Genomic DNA, 18,788 nt, shown 5'->3' on the forward strand with positions numbered 1-18,788 from the left:
CTCCCAATTTATTTTACCAACAAGACATGGCAGGTGAGACAAGGGGGTGCCCTCAGGGCATTGTTGGCATGGCCACAGAGCCTCCAGGGGCATCAGAGCCACTCCTGGGGACACCGCCCCATGACATCCATATATACTATCTAAATGGACTACAGAAAAAGCTCTAACATTGCATTCCATTGGCTAATTTAACCAACTGTGTCAGAAGGTACAAACTTTATTGATTTTAAAGAAACTGCATCAGCATAGAGCAATGGTATATTTGATATATTTCAACAAACAGATGTAAACATGTCTCTTTCCTGCATACCTGGTACATCACAAGGTGGATAAGGATCTTTATCTTCATCTTCTCCTTCTCCATATTCAGCAATTGTTACCTATGATAATGGAAGAGACATAGGGGCTAAGTCCAGACAGTCAAAAAGCCAGAGGCTGAATCGATTCAGTCTTTGCAGGTTAGTCTAAACTGCAGAGATTAAACTGAGAAACAACTGGAAACATTTATTTTTGGCTCAGGAAATGCAGCCACATGCCTGCAGTAGCTTAGGCCAGAGGCCAGGGGGCACTAGAGCATGCCTCTCTGGCATGTAGCCAGCATGGGCAGTGTGTTCGCTTCCTGTTCCTGCTGCCCCCAAGGTCTCTGGCATTTGCAGTCCGGACTCACACCAGCAGGACTCTCCAGGTTTGCTCATCACTTCCTCTTCCTGCTTCCAGGTGCCCCTGGGACTCCAGTTTAACCCCCATTCCTGGCGCCAGACCCCAGCTGGAGTTTGTCTGGGCAGGGGGGCAGTCCCTGCCTCCCCTCCTCCCCAACCCTTCTCTGCTGGAGCAGATAGGCCAGCCCAAGGCTGGAAAGCATGCTGGGATGCTGGGGGACTGTGATTTAACTTGAACTAGGAAAGGGTCTGGGACAGAAGTTTCATAAACTGGTTTGATCCAAATCACTAAAGTCTGATACTACATTCAACCAGGTTTATCTTACACCAGTTTCAGCCATTTGGAAACTGGTTTATGTGCACTGAACTTCTGTTCTGTTACAGGTTTATACCAGTTTCTGATGACTTAAACCAGTTTATGTGTAACTTCTGCCCCTAGAGACATTACAGCTATGCATTTAGTTGAAGCAAATGTCAAACTGAAGCCAAGCATTCAGTGCCAAAGAAGTCAGGCACATGCTTACAGCTAGAGTGTTTCAAGATTCAGAGTGGCTCTTATGAGACTGGAAGTAGAGAAGGGAGACAGCTGATTTTTTTTAAGTTTGTTTAAAATAACTTCATGTATTTTTATTGTGGTTACATACTTATGGATCTGTAGACTGAAACAGAGATAAAACCAAGAGGCATCTGTAGAAATTGCATGGGGTGGTTTAATATTCCTATATAAAGTTAATCATTTACTACCACTGTCCAGATGACTCTTTTAGCAGGAAATTCACAACGTGCCTAAGTTAATGCTGAAATGTGCCGAAGTTAACTTGTTGCATGCTCTGAGACTCCTCACCCAGGGAGTTTGCAGGGGTTTGAGTGCCAAATGCTAGGAACTGCGAGCTTCTGTGTGGGCACATAAGGCCTTTGAGGGGCACTAAAACAGCCTTAGATGAATGGCAGCTTCTGACAGAGATGTAGAGAGCTCCTTCAGCACCCTGGGCAGAGCAGAGTTGGAGGAAGGTGACAAGAGCCAGAAGCACAATGGTAGGGTTTGTGCCCTGGGCAGCCATGGGGTCTGGCTGGTTCAGGACTCATGGGGGCAGAGGCAAAAGGGCTCTAGAGTCCAAGTAGCTGTGGGCTCCTGCTGTACAGGGGATAGAGCCAGGGCTACTCTAAGGTCCCAGCAGGTAGGGAGGAAGGTGCCCTCCAGCCAAGGAGTTAAGCCTGTTGCCTGTCCTGCCACAGGTGCCACTGAATGCTATGTTGAGTGTCAATATAACCCCCTAATTCAGTGGCAGGTATGAGCATTTATCACCACTTATCACCTTCTCCCATTATAAACAGTTGGAGCCAGTAGCTGTCAGAGTAGCAGCACAGCCACATCTGTTCTGGCACTCCCTTGCCTCCACTCTGGTGCCCCTCCTTAATCAGCACCTGGGGCTTGTGCCCCCTCACCTATCTCTAGTTATACTACCAGTTTCTGTATACCAGATATCGGAGTGCTGGTAGCAGTGCTTCAGGTGAACAGGCTGAGCACAGAGTTTCCTTTTCCCATCCAGGGGAAAAACCATCACATAGGCAACAATATGGAGCTAAAAAAGAAATTCAATAGGGTGCTGACAGATGTAGAAAAAACAAAACAAAACAGCGCTTTACTGGGAGAATAGCATCAGTTTGACCCAGCTCCCCAACCCAGTGCACTGAACTAAGTAAAGTTCCGTTTTGTTTTGTTTTTTCCCCATATGTGTAAGTATCCACAATGCACTTCTGAGCTGATTTAGTGGAAACAACAGAACCACTTTGTAACAAAATAAAAATATATCTAATAAAATAAACACCTTACTATCCTTGGACTTCTTCTGGTCACCTTCCGATTTGTCACCTTTTTTATTTTCCAGACTCTCTTTTCTACAAAAAACAAAAACAAATAAACCTGATCATGTAAAGACTGAAGGACTAGAAAAAGGAAGCTTTTTAATTGCTGCCACCCATTCTTCTGAGAGAAGAGATCATGCGTACAGAAATACAGGTACTCAGTTTGAAGTGGCATTTACAAAAAACATGACACGTGAGCCACAAAATTAATAAAGCTTGCTTCATCACAATGTCCAGATTATTTAACAGATTTTCATTTTAAATATAAATCCAGAAGGTGATCCCTAAAAATGTAATGCATTATCCTCACCCCATTACTAGTAGGTAAATTGTGCTCTTGGATACAATCCTATTGACTTCCACAGGACTAACATGACTTTGAAGGGAGACTTTATCTTGCATATATAAGGCTTGTAGAACTGGTTCAAATGGGAGTTGCACACATACCTCTAGGGATACATACTTGTTCTAACTGCACAGTAAATCCTATTTTTCCTAGCATTTCAATATCAACTGGATTATGACTATCTTAAGTAATTCCATCTTTCGACTTTTTGGCCAACTTCAAACTAAAATTACATCATCTTGGCGTTAGTTTAAAGTGTATGGTATGCTCTTTCCTTTTTTCTAATTCTGAACTCTTTGTAGCTGTTTCCATAAATCAGTATAAACTGTTTATGAATCAATACATTACAAAACAGGAGAATCCTGCACTCCCATCAAATGTGTCAGCATTCATTTACCTGGCATTCTTTTTCCTCTCCTTTTCTTCTGCTTCTTCTTTCTGAGCTGTATTCAGACTTTCAGCATCTGCCAAGTTATCCACAGCAATGGCCAAGAAGACATTTAGCAAGATATCTATTTCAAAACTGTTGTTAGGGCATTGTGCAGTACAACTTTGTGTTTGGCTTATTCCTTATCACTATGAAAAATGACAACGTGAGAGACATGAAACTTATGCTTCCAAGCTAAATGCAGAGATTTACAAAGCCAGATGTGTTGCTCATAACAGCATTTACTTTACTGAACCAAATTAAACTCCAGTATAACTTAATGGAAGGCAACTGTGTTGTATTAATGATACATAAGATCCACTGATTCCCCTGCAATAAAATATGAAGCACACTACTTAAAGAAAACTAGACATTTCTTAAAAGTGAATTAAAAAAAATTAAATAAATGTTTACATTGGCCTGGATAAGTTTCAAACATTACATACTGTCATTCAGATACTAGTTCTACTTAAAAGAAAACTAGACATTTCTTAAAAGTGAATTAAAAAAAATTAAATAAATGTTTACATTGGCCTGGATAAGTTTCAAACATTACATACTGTCACTCAGATACTAGTTCAGGTACTTTAAAGAGTGAATTCTTACACTGCAGTATTTACTTTATGTGCTGCATTTCAGGCCAAGTCCAGTACTTCACATTGTATAAGTGAAGTACAAATTTCAATAGAAATACCATAAATGTATAATGTAAGGAATCTAATATTTGGTCCTGTTTATTGGCTCTTAGTTTCAGGAAATAACTAGTGGCCTGGTTGAGCTGTAACTTAGTGAACAAAAGAGTTTGCTTGCTGAAGGCAAAAAAGGGTCCTAGGAAGGTAAACCCTTTTGTGGCACTAGTCTCAGACAGCTCCACATTCCTAGGAATCAATTCCAGATGGTTGGGGCTCACTAATACGACATACATGCCTCAATACTACCAGGGCTGCCTCAGTGACTGAAAAGAAGGGATGAGAAATCACTGGTATGGAGAACCGGGTATTTCCATGCATTTCGAAAGGGAGAGTAACCAACAGAAAATTATTAAGCAGAACAAGGTTGCTTTCCCATCGGGGGGGGGAGGAATTCTGGTTCTTTTCAGTGTAGTGGGAAGAGATGCTCAGGGAGTTGGCAAGTGCCTTGTTAGGGAAGACAGAACAGGAGGAAACATCTGTTTACCAAGTCTGTAATAACCAGAATGAACATGCTGGGTCTCAGAAATTACATCCATTATACAGAAATCATGTATATGCCCTAAGTGTCATCATAATTCAGTCCTCTTTAATCTCTAGCCCATGGCTGTGGTCAAAAGCTGTTGCACTGAATGCTAATGTCACTTGGCAGAGTGAAAGGATACAGTTACCACAAATGAAGAGGATAATGAAGTATATGCAGACTATCATGCCTGATGATGATGGACCACCATATGCCATAATGCCATCATACATAACAGCATTCCAGTCTTCACCGGTTAGGATCTACAAAGCAAATACATTATTAGTAACTAGTGAATGGTAAAAGAGGATTGTGAATGCTCCATCTACAACATATTTAGCATTTTCTTTTTATACAAAATAATTAACTGTCCATTTTACTTGGGAGGATTTATGTGTTATAATAGCATGCTTATTATTATTACTGGAAGCTCAGGTTTATATCTACCAATTTTTATTTATATTAAACACTGATGCCAGTGAACTGCATTTCTAAAGACCTAATATGGCTTACAAGTCTAAGCTTAGGTACACATTTTTAAGAATCTTAGCCACAAACTGTTTCCCAAAAGGTACATAACATCATGTACATATGTACTTTGGGCAAGATTTAGTATCTGTTCGAACTGTGTAGAAGTCCTGAAAAAAATCATCATGGTGATGTTCTCTATGGCTAAGTGAAGACAGTCAAAAAGTCCAAGGTTGAATTGATTCCGTCTTCACAAGTTAGTTTAAGCTGCATAGATTGAACTGAGAAAGAAGTGAACTGACATTCACTTTTGATTCCAGAAATGCAGCCACAAACCTACAGTACCCAGGCCAGAAGCTGGGGGGTGCTAGAGCACACCTCCCTGCTCTACTAGAGCAAACAGATTGGGCTACCCCACCCAACATGTGAAGGGGAGTTTGCAAGGTATCCTGGGATGCTGCAGGACAGTGAGTTAACTTGAACCTGGAGGGGATCTGGGACAGAAGTTCAGTAAAGCAATTTAACCTAAATCAGATACATCTGATACTACATCCATGCAAGTTTATCTTAAACCGGTTTCAGCTATTTTGAAACTGATTTACGTGCACTGAACTTCTGTTGTGTTACAGACTTGAACTAGTTTCCGATCACTTATACCAGTTTATGAGTAATTTCTGTCCCTAGCCTATGGATAAGTGCAAGAAAGTCACATACACAAATGCCAACAGTCAGTCTCCTGACTCTGTGTTCAGGTTCCTAACTTGTCTAGTTTTTAGAGATACGGGGAATCCAGCAGCAAACTTTGGAGCTTGGAATGAAAATGAGGAGATCTGAGCACCTCTGCAAATCAGACTACTTACTTTACATAGACAAATATGAAAGTGAATGAAGACATTTTAGGCAACAAAGTTTTAAAATGGTGAACTAATTTTTTAAAAGGACTCTTCTGGGTTAGAAAAGATCAAAATATTTTTAGGAAATTTAAGATCAATGGAAATGTTTCCGATCTGAATTTCTTGATATTTAAATTCAGCAGAAAGAGTTATTTGGTTTACTTCCAGCAGTCATCACAGAGCTTCAATGAGGCAACAGGATTCTGACAGAAAACTTACTGGCCAACTCCTAAGATTCCCTTCTGGTATGCACAAACTAAATGTTCCAGTACTGAGCTAATACCTCTAAGTTTGAATGTGAAAATGACTAGAAATTAAACTAAAACTGTCTAGCCTAATTTCCATGCTCCAGCTGCGACAAATTAAAAAATAGAGAAAAGAATAATTTACATTCTAAAAATCTGTTAGAAGTAACAAATATATATGTGTTAAATTGTATATATAGTATTTAACCTGACAATGTCCCCATAAAGAAATCCAACTTGTTGTGATATTAAGTGATATGATTCACTTAAGTAGGTAATCTGAAAATGTTTCTCAATTTATCCAGACAATAACATTTAAGTAACTACATTTCAGAAATAAACACATCTATCGTAAAACAATTAATGAACTTACAGGGAAAACATTAACTAAAATAAAATAACTTTCCAACTTTTTAACTAGTCATGCCTTTGATGGACAAAGAAGACTTAATGAAGTAACATGAAAGCTATGTTGCATAGATCGATCAAATAAGATATGAAACAAATGGCACAAATGGTGCAAAATTACTAGAGTATTTAATGAGCAAAATGTTACTTAAAGTAAATAGAATAGATAGCATTTGTGATTTTTCTGTAGGAGACAAGTTCACTTAAACAGCTTTGTTGTTTATCAAACGTAAAATGTTTTATAGGGGTGAAAAAAAAGTTACCTGGAATACAGTTAAAAGAGCTTGTGGAAAATTATCGAAGGTGCTCCGTTTTGTTTGAGTTTCATCAAAATTAAATTTGCCTCCAAACAGCTGCATTCCAAGCAATGAGAAGATTATGATGAAGAGGAAAAGCAGAAGCAACAGTGAAGCAATGGACTTCATTGAGTTTAACAAGGATGCTACCAAGTTGCTCAGGGATGTCCAGTGCCTATAAATTAAAATGCGCGTGTTAACACAAAAAAAACTGTAAAAGAACAGTGCGTGATGAAATATTACAAAAGAGTTGCTGATCCACCATACAAGTACCCATCAAATTAGTAGCAAGAAAATGAAATAATCTTTAGTCTTACCTTGTTACTTTAAAAATACGTAGAAGACGAACACAGCGAAACACTGAGATTCCAAGAGGTGACATAATTTCCAACTCCACCAATATGGTTTCAACAATGCCACCACAAACAACGAAGCAATCAAAACGATTAAAGAGGGATACAAAATAAGCCTGTAGGCCCAAGCTGTACATTTTTACTAACATTTCACAGGTGAATAAAGCCAGAAGAACTTTGTTGGCAATATCTGGAATAAAACATTAAGAAAATTATATTTTAAATATTTCTCATTTATTTGACAGACTTCATTTTTCACTTAGTTTATTGATATTCCATGCTAGATTGCAGCCTTTCAATACAGAGGAAAATAAACACCACTTCCTTTACTTATAACACCATTTTTTTCTCCACTTAACAAAAGAGGCATGAGACATCAAATTCTCTCCTTTCATCTATAAATTTTACATTATTGCACCTTTTTGTGCTTTTTATCTTGACAATGGCTTGAATAGGGAAGCAAATCTAAAGTTTAATAGCATCACTGTTTAAAAATTTGGCATTGTAGTTTTGCCTCTATACTGTGGAAATATGAGATATTTGATCATTTCCTATATTGTCTCTTTAACCTGGATGTTCTTAAAAGATAACAAATAAACTACCACATTTGCTTGAATATGTGATGACTGTGCTTATAAGATGACCCACCAATAATTAGATTCTATATATGGAAAATTCATAAATTTGATATAATTTGCCAGGTGCAGAATCTAATTATTGGAGGTTTGCCTTAAATTTGTCCTCCTCCCACTGCTACAATAGGGAAAATAAATCTGGAGGGTCAGGTAGTGCCTTTGCGCCCCCCCCCCCCCCAAATTCTTCCCACTGCAACCTCTTCCTCTTCCTTAGTCACACCCTGCCCTCCCCAAGCACATGGACATGAAGAGCAAATCTGAAAAAAACTGACCTTGAAATAAACATACCTTTAGTAATTTGCATATGGTACCCATAGACTTAATTGACACAAAATTGATGCACTTTACCTTTTTTTCAAACTAGACAATGTATTTGTGTTTTTGTTGTATGCAAATGTATGACAAGGACCTTTTTCCACATGGTGATTGGGGGAATAAAAAAAACCCTTGTCTTGTATTTGAGTAAGTGTGGTACAAAAAGGGTAAATGCAAATGTAGCCAATGGGAGTTTTCAGTTATCTGTAATCAAAACAGGAAAAATGGTCTTTGATTGTACCTTGGATCTGGGTCAACCAGTTAGGTTGATTGTAATGCTCCGATGAGATAGTCAATGTGTTTAGAAAGACTAAGACAATAACCAGCCAATAAAATGAGACCGATTTTACTGCAGCTCTACATCTTCTTCGATTGAATCGGTTCCAGCGACGCCAGCGTCGACTAAAAATTCAAATAAGAAAATCCTGTATTATACTACAGAAAAATATTACAGCATTTGTGCTTGAATAAGATTTCTATTTGGTGGGAGATCTGAGGGCATATGTCTATGTTTGTGAACACATGAGAAGCCATGAAAGAAATATAACCTAGACTGCAGCAGCAGCAGAATGATGGTATTTGTCCTACCTAACCCAATATCCCGGTGCCTAGGGCACTCACATTACATCATGGCATTTCAAGATGTAAGCAGAGGCCCAAGCATATTTAATCTGAAGTAAAGAGCCCAAGAGGCAGCTTCAGAGCAAGATTCAGATATGGAATCAGCAAAATTACATTAAAACACACCATCTCTAATTTTGAGTTCAACTAAGGCAGGAAGAACCATGCTCTGGCAAGGCTGCTAGCCTGGCACTCATGAGTTCTGGGTATTCTGCTAAGTGTCAGACCTCCTCTGAAATCATGGACAAGCCACTTAAATTTTCGCTGTCTCACTTACCTTTGGTGGAGGCAGAGAAGTAGAGTAGATATATGAAGAATATGATGTTTATGAAGCACTCAGATATTATAATAATCGTACCAAATGGTACCAACTGACGAACAAAAACCACAGGTGTAGATCGGGCTTTCAATGGGCTGTAGACATGCTGCCATCACTCTCTCCCCCAACCCTCTTCCCTTCTCAGGAAGGAATGGGGCCCAGACCAGGCACCATCTTGGCCACCTGAATGGCAAGAAACATACCCGGCCAGCCGGCAGGCCCTATAAACCCATTAGACTTCCCTGGATGCATACTGCCAAAGACCAACACATAAAAGTGCCCTTGGCATTGCTATTTAGTGGTGACTAAGGCAGGGACGGAGGGGGTCTCACTTTATTGTTAGGCTCCTTTTGAACTTAGCATTATGTTTTTTGGGGAAGAGGGAGAAATTTAGTGTTTTATATGTTGGGAGGGTGACAGCCACAGCCCATCTGTAGGAGATGGGCTACAGGCTTGGAAGAGACCTTGGGGGATACTGGGGGAGAGGGAATCTCACCCTGGGGTAAGGCAGCATGATAGGGGTGCTTGGGTGTGGAGTGGGGGGAGTAGAGTGAGGTTTCTTGTATCAAGATACTAGTGATAGCTCAGAAGCATGTTTGGGATTGGCAAAAGGGTTGCATTTTGGGGGTCGGGCTGGGCAGGGAAGTGGTGGTTGGTAGAGGAAAGAGTTGGAGTTCTCTGGTTTTGGGGTATTGTTTGTTTATTGCAAACTGCTCTGAGTCTTTTGGATAGAGCAAGAAAGAAATCTGACAAATAAATAAGTAAGCAAACATGTGGGATAGCAAATCTCAGCCTCCTGCAACAAGGGCTTAAAATCTGTGCAAGATTATCAGTGGGATCTGGAAACAGCTTCAAAATAAAAAAAATATGAATTTCAGTGTGTGAATCTGAACCTTCTCCATTATGACGTAATGCTTCTTAAAACTGAAATTTACAGGGGGTTACTACTTTTCATTCTAAAAAATTCTATTTTTATTTATATTCTATGATACCTAAATTGCTACAAATAATTAAATAAAAATCTTATAGCCTCTGTACTTATCATGTATATAGTAAAAGCCACGTTATCTGGCACTTCATTAACCAGCATGCTCTATTAACCGACATGCCAGTCGACATTGGTTGACGCAGCAAAAGCGAAACCGGAAGTGGGACTTCCAGTTTCACCGAGTCCCACTTCAGGTCATGGCCCGGGGCAAAGCAGACTACACAGGGCCCCCTTCCCTGTCCCCTGGCACACTGACGCCTGGAGAGGGGTGAGAGGGGCAGTGCGGTGCCTATCCCCCGGCACACTGACTCACCAGATGCAGCGGGAGGGGTGTCTTTGCCCAACCAGGCAAAGACGCCTCAGGTAACCAGCATATTTGGTTATCTGGCACCCCCATTCCCCATGGTTGTCAGATAATAGAGCTTTTGCTATATATTGGAAAAGTTCTAATGGGCCTCAAGTAGAAAATCCACTATATAAGGGTTCATAAAAATAAATAATCTTGGCAAAACACTCAAGCACTGATTGAATTCCTTTCAGTCACCTTAAACTGGTGTTAATCATTATGGAAAATAGTATTAGTGCATTATGAAAATGTTTCATAGCCTATACCTAATGATAATCATATGAAGAAAAATCCCTTACACTAAACTAACTTGATACTGTGAATGTTCTTGGCTTGCCAACTTCCTGCTAAACTGCATTACGTTCTTAACAATCATACTTGTAAAATATAACCCAAACTTACATAACAGAAGTCAGTAAAAAGAGAATAATGCCCCTAGAGCTTGACTGTGGCTGCATCTACACGACACTAACTGTGCAGTTGTTACTGTACAGTTATTTAGTACTTGTATACACAAGTAGTAAATTATACAAGTACTAAATGTTTGTGCAGTAACCAGTAGGCCAGTGTGAAAAGGGAAGTATTTGATTCGGATTTGGATCTGGCAGATTCGGAGGACAGTGATTCGAATCAGAGATTTGGATCACTGTCCTGAATTGATTCAGCCAAATTGGCTTCGGAAGATTAGGCGCTGATTTGGAGAGATTTGGTCATTAGGATCAGCCAGCAAGAGGCAGGCATAGCCAGGCAGCTGCAGGTTCTCTTGCAGCTCCTCCGGCTGTGACTGCCTCTCCCTGGGTGGGGGGAGCTGCGGGAGAAGCCCCCTTGGCTTCCCTGCCCAACCCCAGCCCCCACTCACTGGCTGCAGCAACGGCAATCAGGGGCCTCTGAGGGCTCATGGCAGAGTCCCCCCGCACAGTATGGGGTAGCGAGGGGCATTGGGGATCGCTCCCCCACCTGGCACCTGCATGGCATCCCCATGGCACAGATGCAGTGCAGCTCAGCAGGGAACTGCACACTGCCTGTGAGCTGGAGTCACTGGGGGTGAGCAGTGCTAGACTCTGGCTGACTGCTGGAGCCACCCCAGCTCCCAGACAGTGCCCTGCTGAGCCGTGCTGCACCCATGCCATGGGGCAGCTTCTACATGGGTGCCAAGTGGGAGGGGGGGTGATCCCTGCTGCCCCATGCTGCACAGTGGGGCTCTGCCATGAGCCCTCAGAGGCCTTCTATCACCACTGCCAGACCCAGTGAGGGCAGGGCTTCTTTGTTTTTTTAAAGTGCCAGGAGGATGGGGCCAGGCAGGGGATGGGGCCGGACAGGGCAGCCAAGGGGGCTTCTCCCATGGCTCCTCTGGCTGTACCTACCTCTGCCCTGGTATGGGGTATGGGGGGAAACGGTTTTTGAGGAAACTGATGGAGAAATTGTTGGAGTTAACAGTGATTCTGAGTAGGGCAGAGAAAGTCCAGTCAGAATTGTAGAAAATTATCTAAATGTCCAAAGGCCCCTACTTTGTCAGCTTCTCTTGTTGCTTTCCCCTCCCCGAGTAACATACCCCTCCCTGACCTGGCTGGGCAGCTTGTCCCAGCCCCAATCCCTCCCTCCTCCATGCCCCTTCCCCGCCTTGTCCCCCAACAGACTTACCAGCTAGAGACAGCTATCAGCTGTCTGTTTAGTCTATGGCCAAATCTCTGAATTGGCTGAATCTTTTCTGAAGTTTTTCCAAATTGATTCAGATGCTTCAAATCAATTCAGAGCTTTTAATTGGTCTCCCAATTCAATTCGGAGAGTCAGTTCCCAAATCAGGCCAAATCTCCTCCAAATCAAATCAGCTATCAAAGCTTCGTGCAGCCCTAATAACCAGAGTTAATGTGCAGTAGTATCACCAAACAGCTCTTAGATGACACTGACTGCACAGTAGCTTATTACTACTGTGCAGTCAGCATCTCATGTAGACTCAACCTGTTTGTGGGAGTGGCAGCACTCATATAGTCCACTAAACACAATGAAAAGACTTCTGTTGACTTCAGTGACCTTTAATCAGGCCTAAACCCTTACATATTGAGAGTTTTAAAACCAATGACAGAAAGGTATAGCTAAATGCCTGTGACAGTCTTTGAAAATATAGCCCAAAAAACGCATTTTTCAGTGTTTGCACAATGTTTGCTGCTTTAGTTTAAATAAGCCTTCAGCTTTCAAACAAAATCTCACAGGAAGATAATAGCTGATATTTATCATCTTTGTTAAAATCTTCACAACTACATACATACATGCATATACATCTATACACATACACAAAGAAACAGAAAAAAAGAAAAAGGGGGCATAACATTGAAATATGATGCTCCGTTATATAGTATCTTCATGTAAAAACAATTTTTGCACCATTTTCTCACATTTTGCATCAAAAGAAATTCTAATATTGTATTTTTGTATAGTGTAGGGTTGTTTTATCTGAAGTGAATCCACATATTGTACATATTCTTAATTACATGAAATGTTCCTGTTTTGAAATTATCAAGCCATTTTTCATAGCATTAGTAGCAGCTCTAAAGAAATATTAAACTCACAGGGGATGCTTAATTGATATAATTTGCTACCGCTAGCCAAACTATAAAATGAGCTCTTTTGCACACAAAGAATTTAACTTTTCATCTGTTCTGAGTTATTTATGAAAAAATGATGGCTTTTACAAAAACAAATCCATAAGCAAGCCACAATTTGCATAGTCCACAACTCTTCATTAATATAACTGTGGCTTCATAAGCACATTGAATAGGAGGGGTGACAAGATAGAAGCCTACCAGCCAACACAGGAGCAAACCTTTAGAGCAATTACCATCTTGAGCCTGTTGCTTAAAAAAACAAAACAGTAGGATCTATCCACATGTGCAAACCAGCAAAATCTCTTAGCCCCTTGCTTCAGAGAGAATACTCCAGTGCTGTCAGTAAAATTTCTGTAACAAAACCCAAAGCTAAAACTAGTTTTAGTGGGTCAAAAAGTCTGACTCCACATGCTTTTTTGTTAGAACCTTAATTATCTTGTTGATTATCTCTGTTGTTCAGTGAATAATCTGTGTAAAGAATATTAAGCCTGTGGATTGTTTGCAGACTGGTTAAGAATATATTTACTATCCACAATTCAATATATGTGCTATATGATTTGTCTCTTGTCATTGTTTTTGTTTAATGACTGAACTAGGCTTGATAGGACTGCATTTTCTGTTTGCAAATTTTATTTTTGGATGAAGGAAACAAAGTCAAATAAAAGAACATTTTTCAAGGACTGCAACAGAACATCCACCATGAACACACTCAGAATAGTACATATTCTTGCTTCTACTCATGCCTCTTGCTTTCTGCAATCATTCTTGTAAATAAAAACTCATTTACCCAAATGTTTGACTAAGTGACAGAAAGCCACAAATACCAGTGAAATGAATCTGGAAGTTTTAATCCCAAGAATGTTTGTGAATATATTTCTACTGTATTCATCAACCTCTCAGTAACATTTTCACCCAGTCAACTGAAAAACAGTAAATAATAATCATGTGTTGTCATCATGATGTATAGACCATCGCAATGAAAAAAGCACTGGAAAACGAAAGGGAAATACTGACCTGAACTTGGATTTTGAGATAGTTTGACTAAAAGAAAAGAAAAACATTTTTAAAAAACAGTCAGAAAAAATAATTTACACAATGCCTTTTCTTCAGTATGATAGAAAGGAAAATCAAAATACTGGAATTACTCAAAGTTTGTGCACAAAACTAAACTTTCAACATAAGGCTTCATGAATGCCGAAACACTACTGCCATAGTGCCATTGTTGTTTACTGATCTTTTTGCAAAATTCTCTATGACTATAGGAATTTTACATGAGAAAAAAGGAAATTTCTTCAAATTAAGTCTTGGCTCTGTAGGCTAGAAACTGTACATTTTGTGTAACCTAGTATGGAAGCTGCTTCAAAGTATGAGCACTACGATAATGAATAATGAAACATGCTGTGTATAAAATGATACCACATTCGTTTTACTAATGTATACTTTAGAGCACAGGTATTCACCAAGAAACAAGTTCTGGATATGCTTTGGAAACCTTCTGGAAGAATGGTGAATAAATGCAATAAATTAAAGTCATTTTCACAATTATTATGATTAGGTTTTGTCTACCAAAAGGTGCAATATTAAAAAAACAGCTAGAGAATGCATTACTTTTACCCAGTTTGTGAAATAAGGATATTCTGTATCATGCTTCAAATGGAAGACACTAATCTTCATTGCATTTCTTAAGTTACTTCTCCCCCCTTTTTTAGTGTTTTGAGGAAATAATTATAAACCCTTAAACCTGTGCAAATCTAAGGTTCAAATGAATAATCATTAATGAAATACAACTGTATTTACTGTGACTTCAGACTTTCACTATGCTCCAATTTTGTTCAGATAAAATATGACTTGGATTTTACATTAAGTGACTAAAAGCCAAAAACATTATGCATTAAACAAACCTTGAGTATTTCAAAGAAATAAAGTGAACAGGCAGTAGAGAAAATAGGCTCTTTTCAATTCTAGGACATTGGAAATACTTGGACATATTAATTGTATCTTTGTATACTCACCACAGCTTTCCACAGCATACGGGGTTCTCTCCTTCTCCACTGACATTCTCTGTGTTCACAGACTCAGTTTCACTAGTAGGCATACTTGCTGTTATGAGATATTATAATAAGTGTTAGATATGTAGCCAAAGCCAATCAGTTACACATGATCTATTTTTATTTCTTGTTCAAAAAGCACCTCTACTTTTTTCAGGTTTACCAAGTTCTACTGAAAAAGCTGAAGAATAGCAGCAGGAAGTTACTGTGTGCCAGAATTTTCATTATCCCTCCTTTGATGTCAAAGGTAAATGCACAGGATACAATAATGTATGGAGGTTCCCTCTGCAATTTTAGCAATTAAACATTACTATGGAAAATGTACAGTAACACACAGTGAAGAGTAGTTTCATCTAGAAGATGCTATCCTGAAAAAAGGAATACACCCGACCTAGCTTCTGCAATTTCTTTTGTATGATGTATTCCAGCCTCACCTTTGGGGTGATTTTGGAGCCATACGTACCAGAAGAAAGGTCAGGTAAAGAGCTCAGATAACATGCTTACACAATTCCCAGAACTGCAATGAAGGTCCTTTCTTCAAGAGAAGATACATATCAGACTCTGATACGTCTACCACAAGTAGACACCCTTTATCTTTATTTTCAAATTTAAAAAATGTAAAACATCAAGGCAAAGAACTAGGAAATAATTCCATCTGAGAGTATAAGGAAGTAAGAAACACGGAGAACAGTCCAATGGGTAGTAAGAGTAGTTAAGAGAACTTCCAATAACAAAAGGGACTGTTGAGTTGGTTATGTCAGTGACTTCTGCACATATAGTGAAATAATTAAGAACAGTTAGCTATTGCAGCTAATGGTATGTTAAGCAAAAACATCAGCATGTTGATCATGGCCACTGATCTCAAACTTAGTAGAGGAAGGACACACCTGCATGTATCAAAAGAAGTTGGAGAAGCAGGAACAAGAATATTTATCAGTAGTTTCTAGGCCTGAATGGTATTTCTTTGGCTGGTCAAGCTAGCCATTCTTGTTCTTAGCACACAGAACATGAAAGTTTATTCCTGACAAATTGATTTTCATAAATAGGGATAGCATCTACATTAGAAGTCAAGAGAATGCTGAAGCCACGTTGAAGTTACTGTAGAATGGCAAGAGCAACTGTCATGTAGATTTCTGCGTTTGGTATCTCAGCAAATATTTCTAGAACCATTGTGGACAGTTTGTTTTTGACAATACTCCTCAAACTGGTGATTCTAACTAAATGCTTTTTTAAGAAAGTACCTTTTTGTGATTTTTTTTTTCTACTTGTGACCAGAGCTAGATGAAAGGCTTGGAAGAGAGAAGGACCAGATTTCCATTTGTACCAAGGCTCCTTTCCACCCCTCTGACAAAGTTATATGCCCCTAACCGGGTATGAGAGTTGTGTCCTTTATTTGTCCAGAGATCACATACAGAATTGGTAGTGGCATTATAAGCTCCTCCACCTTACTGTCTTTCCAAACTGCCTTAGTCTCAGCTTAGCAAGACCCCCCTCCAAGTGGTAAATGGTAGTTCTACTTTGCAGATCCATTCAGATCTAGATTTAATGATGAGACTACCAGCTCTATAAGGAGCCAGATCCTCTGTGAGCATGAGATCCTCTTGGCAACAGCTTAGGATTTGGCTCTTCACAGATGACATATACTTACATGGAATGCCACACTACCTCATTGTAGCATTGCAGAGAAAATAAACAAGATCTAAAATATTCATGCAGTTGTTAAGAAAAAAAGAAGACAGCCCAGTCAGTACGCACTGCAAAATCTTCTTTCACGCAGTCCCTTTGTTTCAGATTGTTCTTTTAAATTAATGTAATCAATTTCTTTCTCCTTATCTTAAATCATATATATGCCTAATAAATGCACACATAGGCCTCATTTACAAAATCATGTCACTCTTTATAAATCAGACATGGCATTAGAAAAATGACAAATCAGTATGGTAAGTCTTGGATGAAAATTACAGTCTACAATTATAAAACAGATCTAAAGTGATATTATTTTAATCTTCAATGCTAAAGCAAATAAGTAGGAATGATTTCCCAGGCAAAATTCCACTGTAGAATAGATCAGTGTTTAGTCTGGAAAAATCTATATTGAAGATTGACACTTTGTACAAAGTTTAAGGAAAAAAATGTTAAACTTCTTTAGGATACTGTTTCATGCCTTCAGATGAAATAATTGCCAAGTTTCCTATCCTTGGTAAGTACTGAAATATTTCTGTTGTGCTGCATGACTTTGTAGATAAAAACATTTTTTTATCCATGGGGAAAGAAAAAAACCCATTTAACTTCTATGACATGAGCCGATATTCTTGAATAATATTAAATAAATATATGAATAAATAAATAAATTAAATTTAACTTGTTTTAAAGAAATAGAAAACCACCAGTCTTTCTTGATGAAAGGTAATAAAACCATAAATGCTTTGAAAAGAAGTCTGAATCTTTAACAACATCTTGGATTAATATAAGAATAACAACACAGTATCAGGACTTCCCTTTACAAAAGGGGTGGACAATTATTTCAACTGGAGGGCTGCTTAATAAGTTTGGATGAGCTGTCAAGGGACACAAGGGTAGCCCTGCCCCTTGGCAGGTGGCCCACCCTCTGGTTGCCATGTTGGGACTGGAAGTCCCACCCCTTGCCCCCAGAAGTACTCCCTTTGTGGGGACAGGGGGAATTGCCATTTTGGAACCAGAAGAAAAACAAATCATATACTAAAAGTCAAACATCTACTATACCATATTTTCATTTTATTTCAAAGGATATTTTTGTTATATATTCAATATACTGTTAACCTTCATGGCAACAAGGGCACACTGTTGGCTCAGATTCACCTTATTGTCCACTGTAACCCCCAGGTCCTTTTCTGCAGAGCTGCTGTATATGTATAGGCTGTGAGCCCCCAGCCTGTACTGGTGCATGGGATTGTTCCATCCTAAGTGCAGGACTTTGCACTTGTCCTTGTTGAACAGCATGAGATTTCTTTTGGTCCAATCCTCCAATTTATCTAGGTTTCTCTGAATCCAAACCCTACCCTCAAGCATATCTACTACTCCCACAGCTTGATGTTATCTGCAAATGTGCTGAGGGTGCACTCTATGCCATCTTCCAGGTTGTTGATGAAGATATTGAATAAACCGGTCCGGTCCGGTGGGTGACAAATTGGCTAGAGGGTCGCACCCAGAGAGTTGTAGTGGATGGGTCGGTATCAACCTGGAAGGGTGTGGGCAGTGGGGTCCTGCAGGGCTCGGTCCTTGGACCGATACTCTTCATTATCTTCATCAGCGACTTGGACAAGGGAGTGAAGTGTACTCTGTCCAAGTTTGCAGATGACACAAAACTGTGGGGAGAAGTGGACATGCCGGAGGGCAGGGAACAACTACAAGCAAACCTGGACAGGTTGGACATATGGGCGGAAAACAACAGAATGCAATTCAACAAGGAGAAATGCAAAGTGCTGCACCTAGGGAGGAAAAATGTCCAGCATACCTACTGCCTAGGAAATGACCTGCTTGGTGGAACGGAAGCGGAAAGGGATCTTGGAATCCTAGTGGACTCCAAGATGAACATGAGTCGTCAGTGTGATGAAGTCATTAGAAAAGCTAATGGCACTTTATTGTGCATCAGCAGATGCATGACGAACAGAACCAAGGAGGCGATAATTCCCCTCTATCGGGCGCTGGTCAGACCGCAGTTGGAATACTGAGTGCAATTTTGGGCGCCACCCTTCAAGAGG

The 18,788-nt window shown here is 39.7% G+C and overlaps 1 protein-coding gene across 1 annotated transcript in view; it reads right to left on the minus strand.

Moving 5' to 3' along the window:
- The window catches only part of CACNA1D (calcium voltage-gated channel subunit alpha1 D), a 423,598-nt gene that overhangs the window by 147,153 nt on the left and 257,657 nt on the right, over window positions 1–18,788 (minus strand). The window contains exons 10-18 of the mRNA XM_025197108.1: window positions 15,013–15,100; window positions 14,015–14,041; window positions 8,365–8,525; window positions 7,138–7,363; window positions 6,788–6,995; window positions 4,653–4,773; window positions 3,269–3,383; window positions 2,489–2,558; window positions 311–380 (exon numbers count right to left, since the gene is read on the minus strand). Of these exons, the coding sequence (XP_025052893.1) occupies window positions 311–380; window positions 2,489–2,558; window positions 3,269–3,383; window positions 4,653–4,773; window positions 6,788–6,995; window positions 7,138–7,363; window positions 8,365–8,525; window positions 14,015–14,041; window positions 15,013–15,100 (1,086 nt within the window). The remainder of the gene's footprint in view (window positions 1–310; window positions 381–2,488; window positions 2,559–3,268; window positions 3,384–4,652; window positions 4,774–6,787; window positions 6,996–7,137; window positions 7,364–8,364; window positions 8,526–14,014; window positions 14,042–15,012; window positions 15,101–18,788) is intronic.

The sequence above is a fragment of the Alligator sinensis genome, unplaced genomic scaffold (assembly GCF_000455745.1).
Source record: "Alligator sinensis unplaced genomic scaffold, ASM45574v1 scaffold391_1, whole genome shotgun sequence".
Classification (NCBI taxonomy): domain Eukaryota; kingdom Metazoa; phylum Chordata; order Crocodylia; family Alligatoridae; genus Alligator; species Alligator sinensis.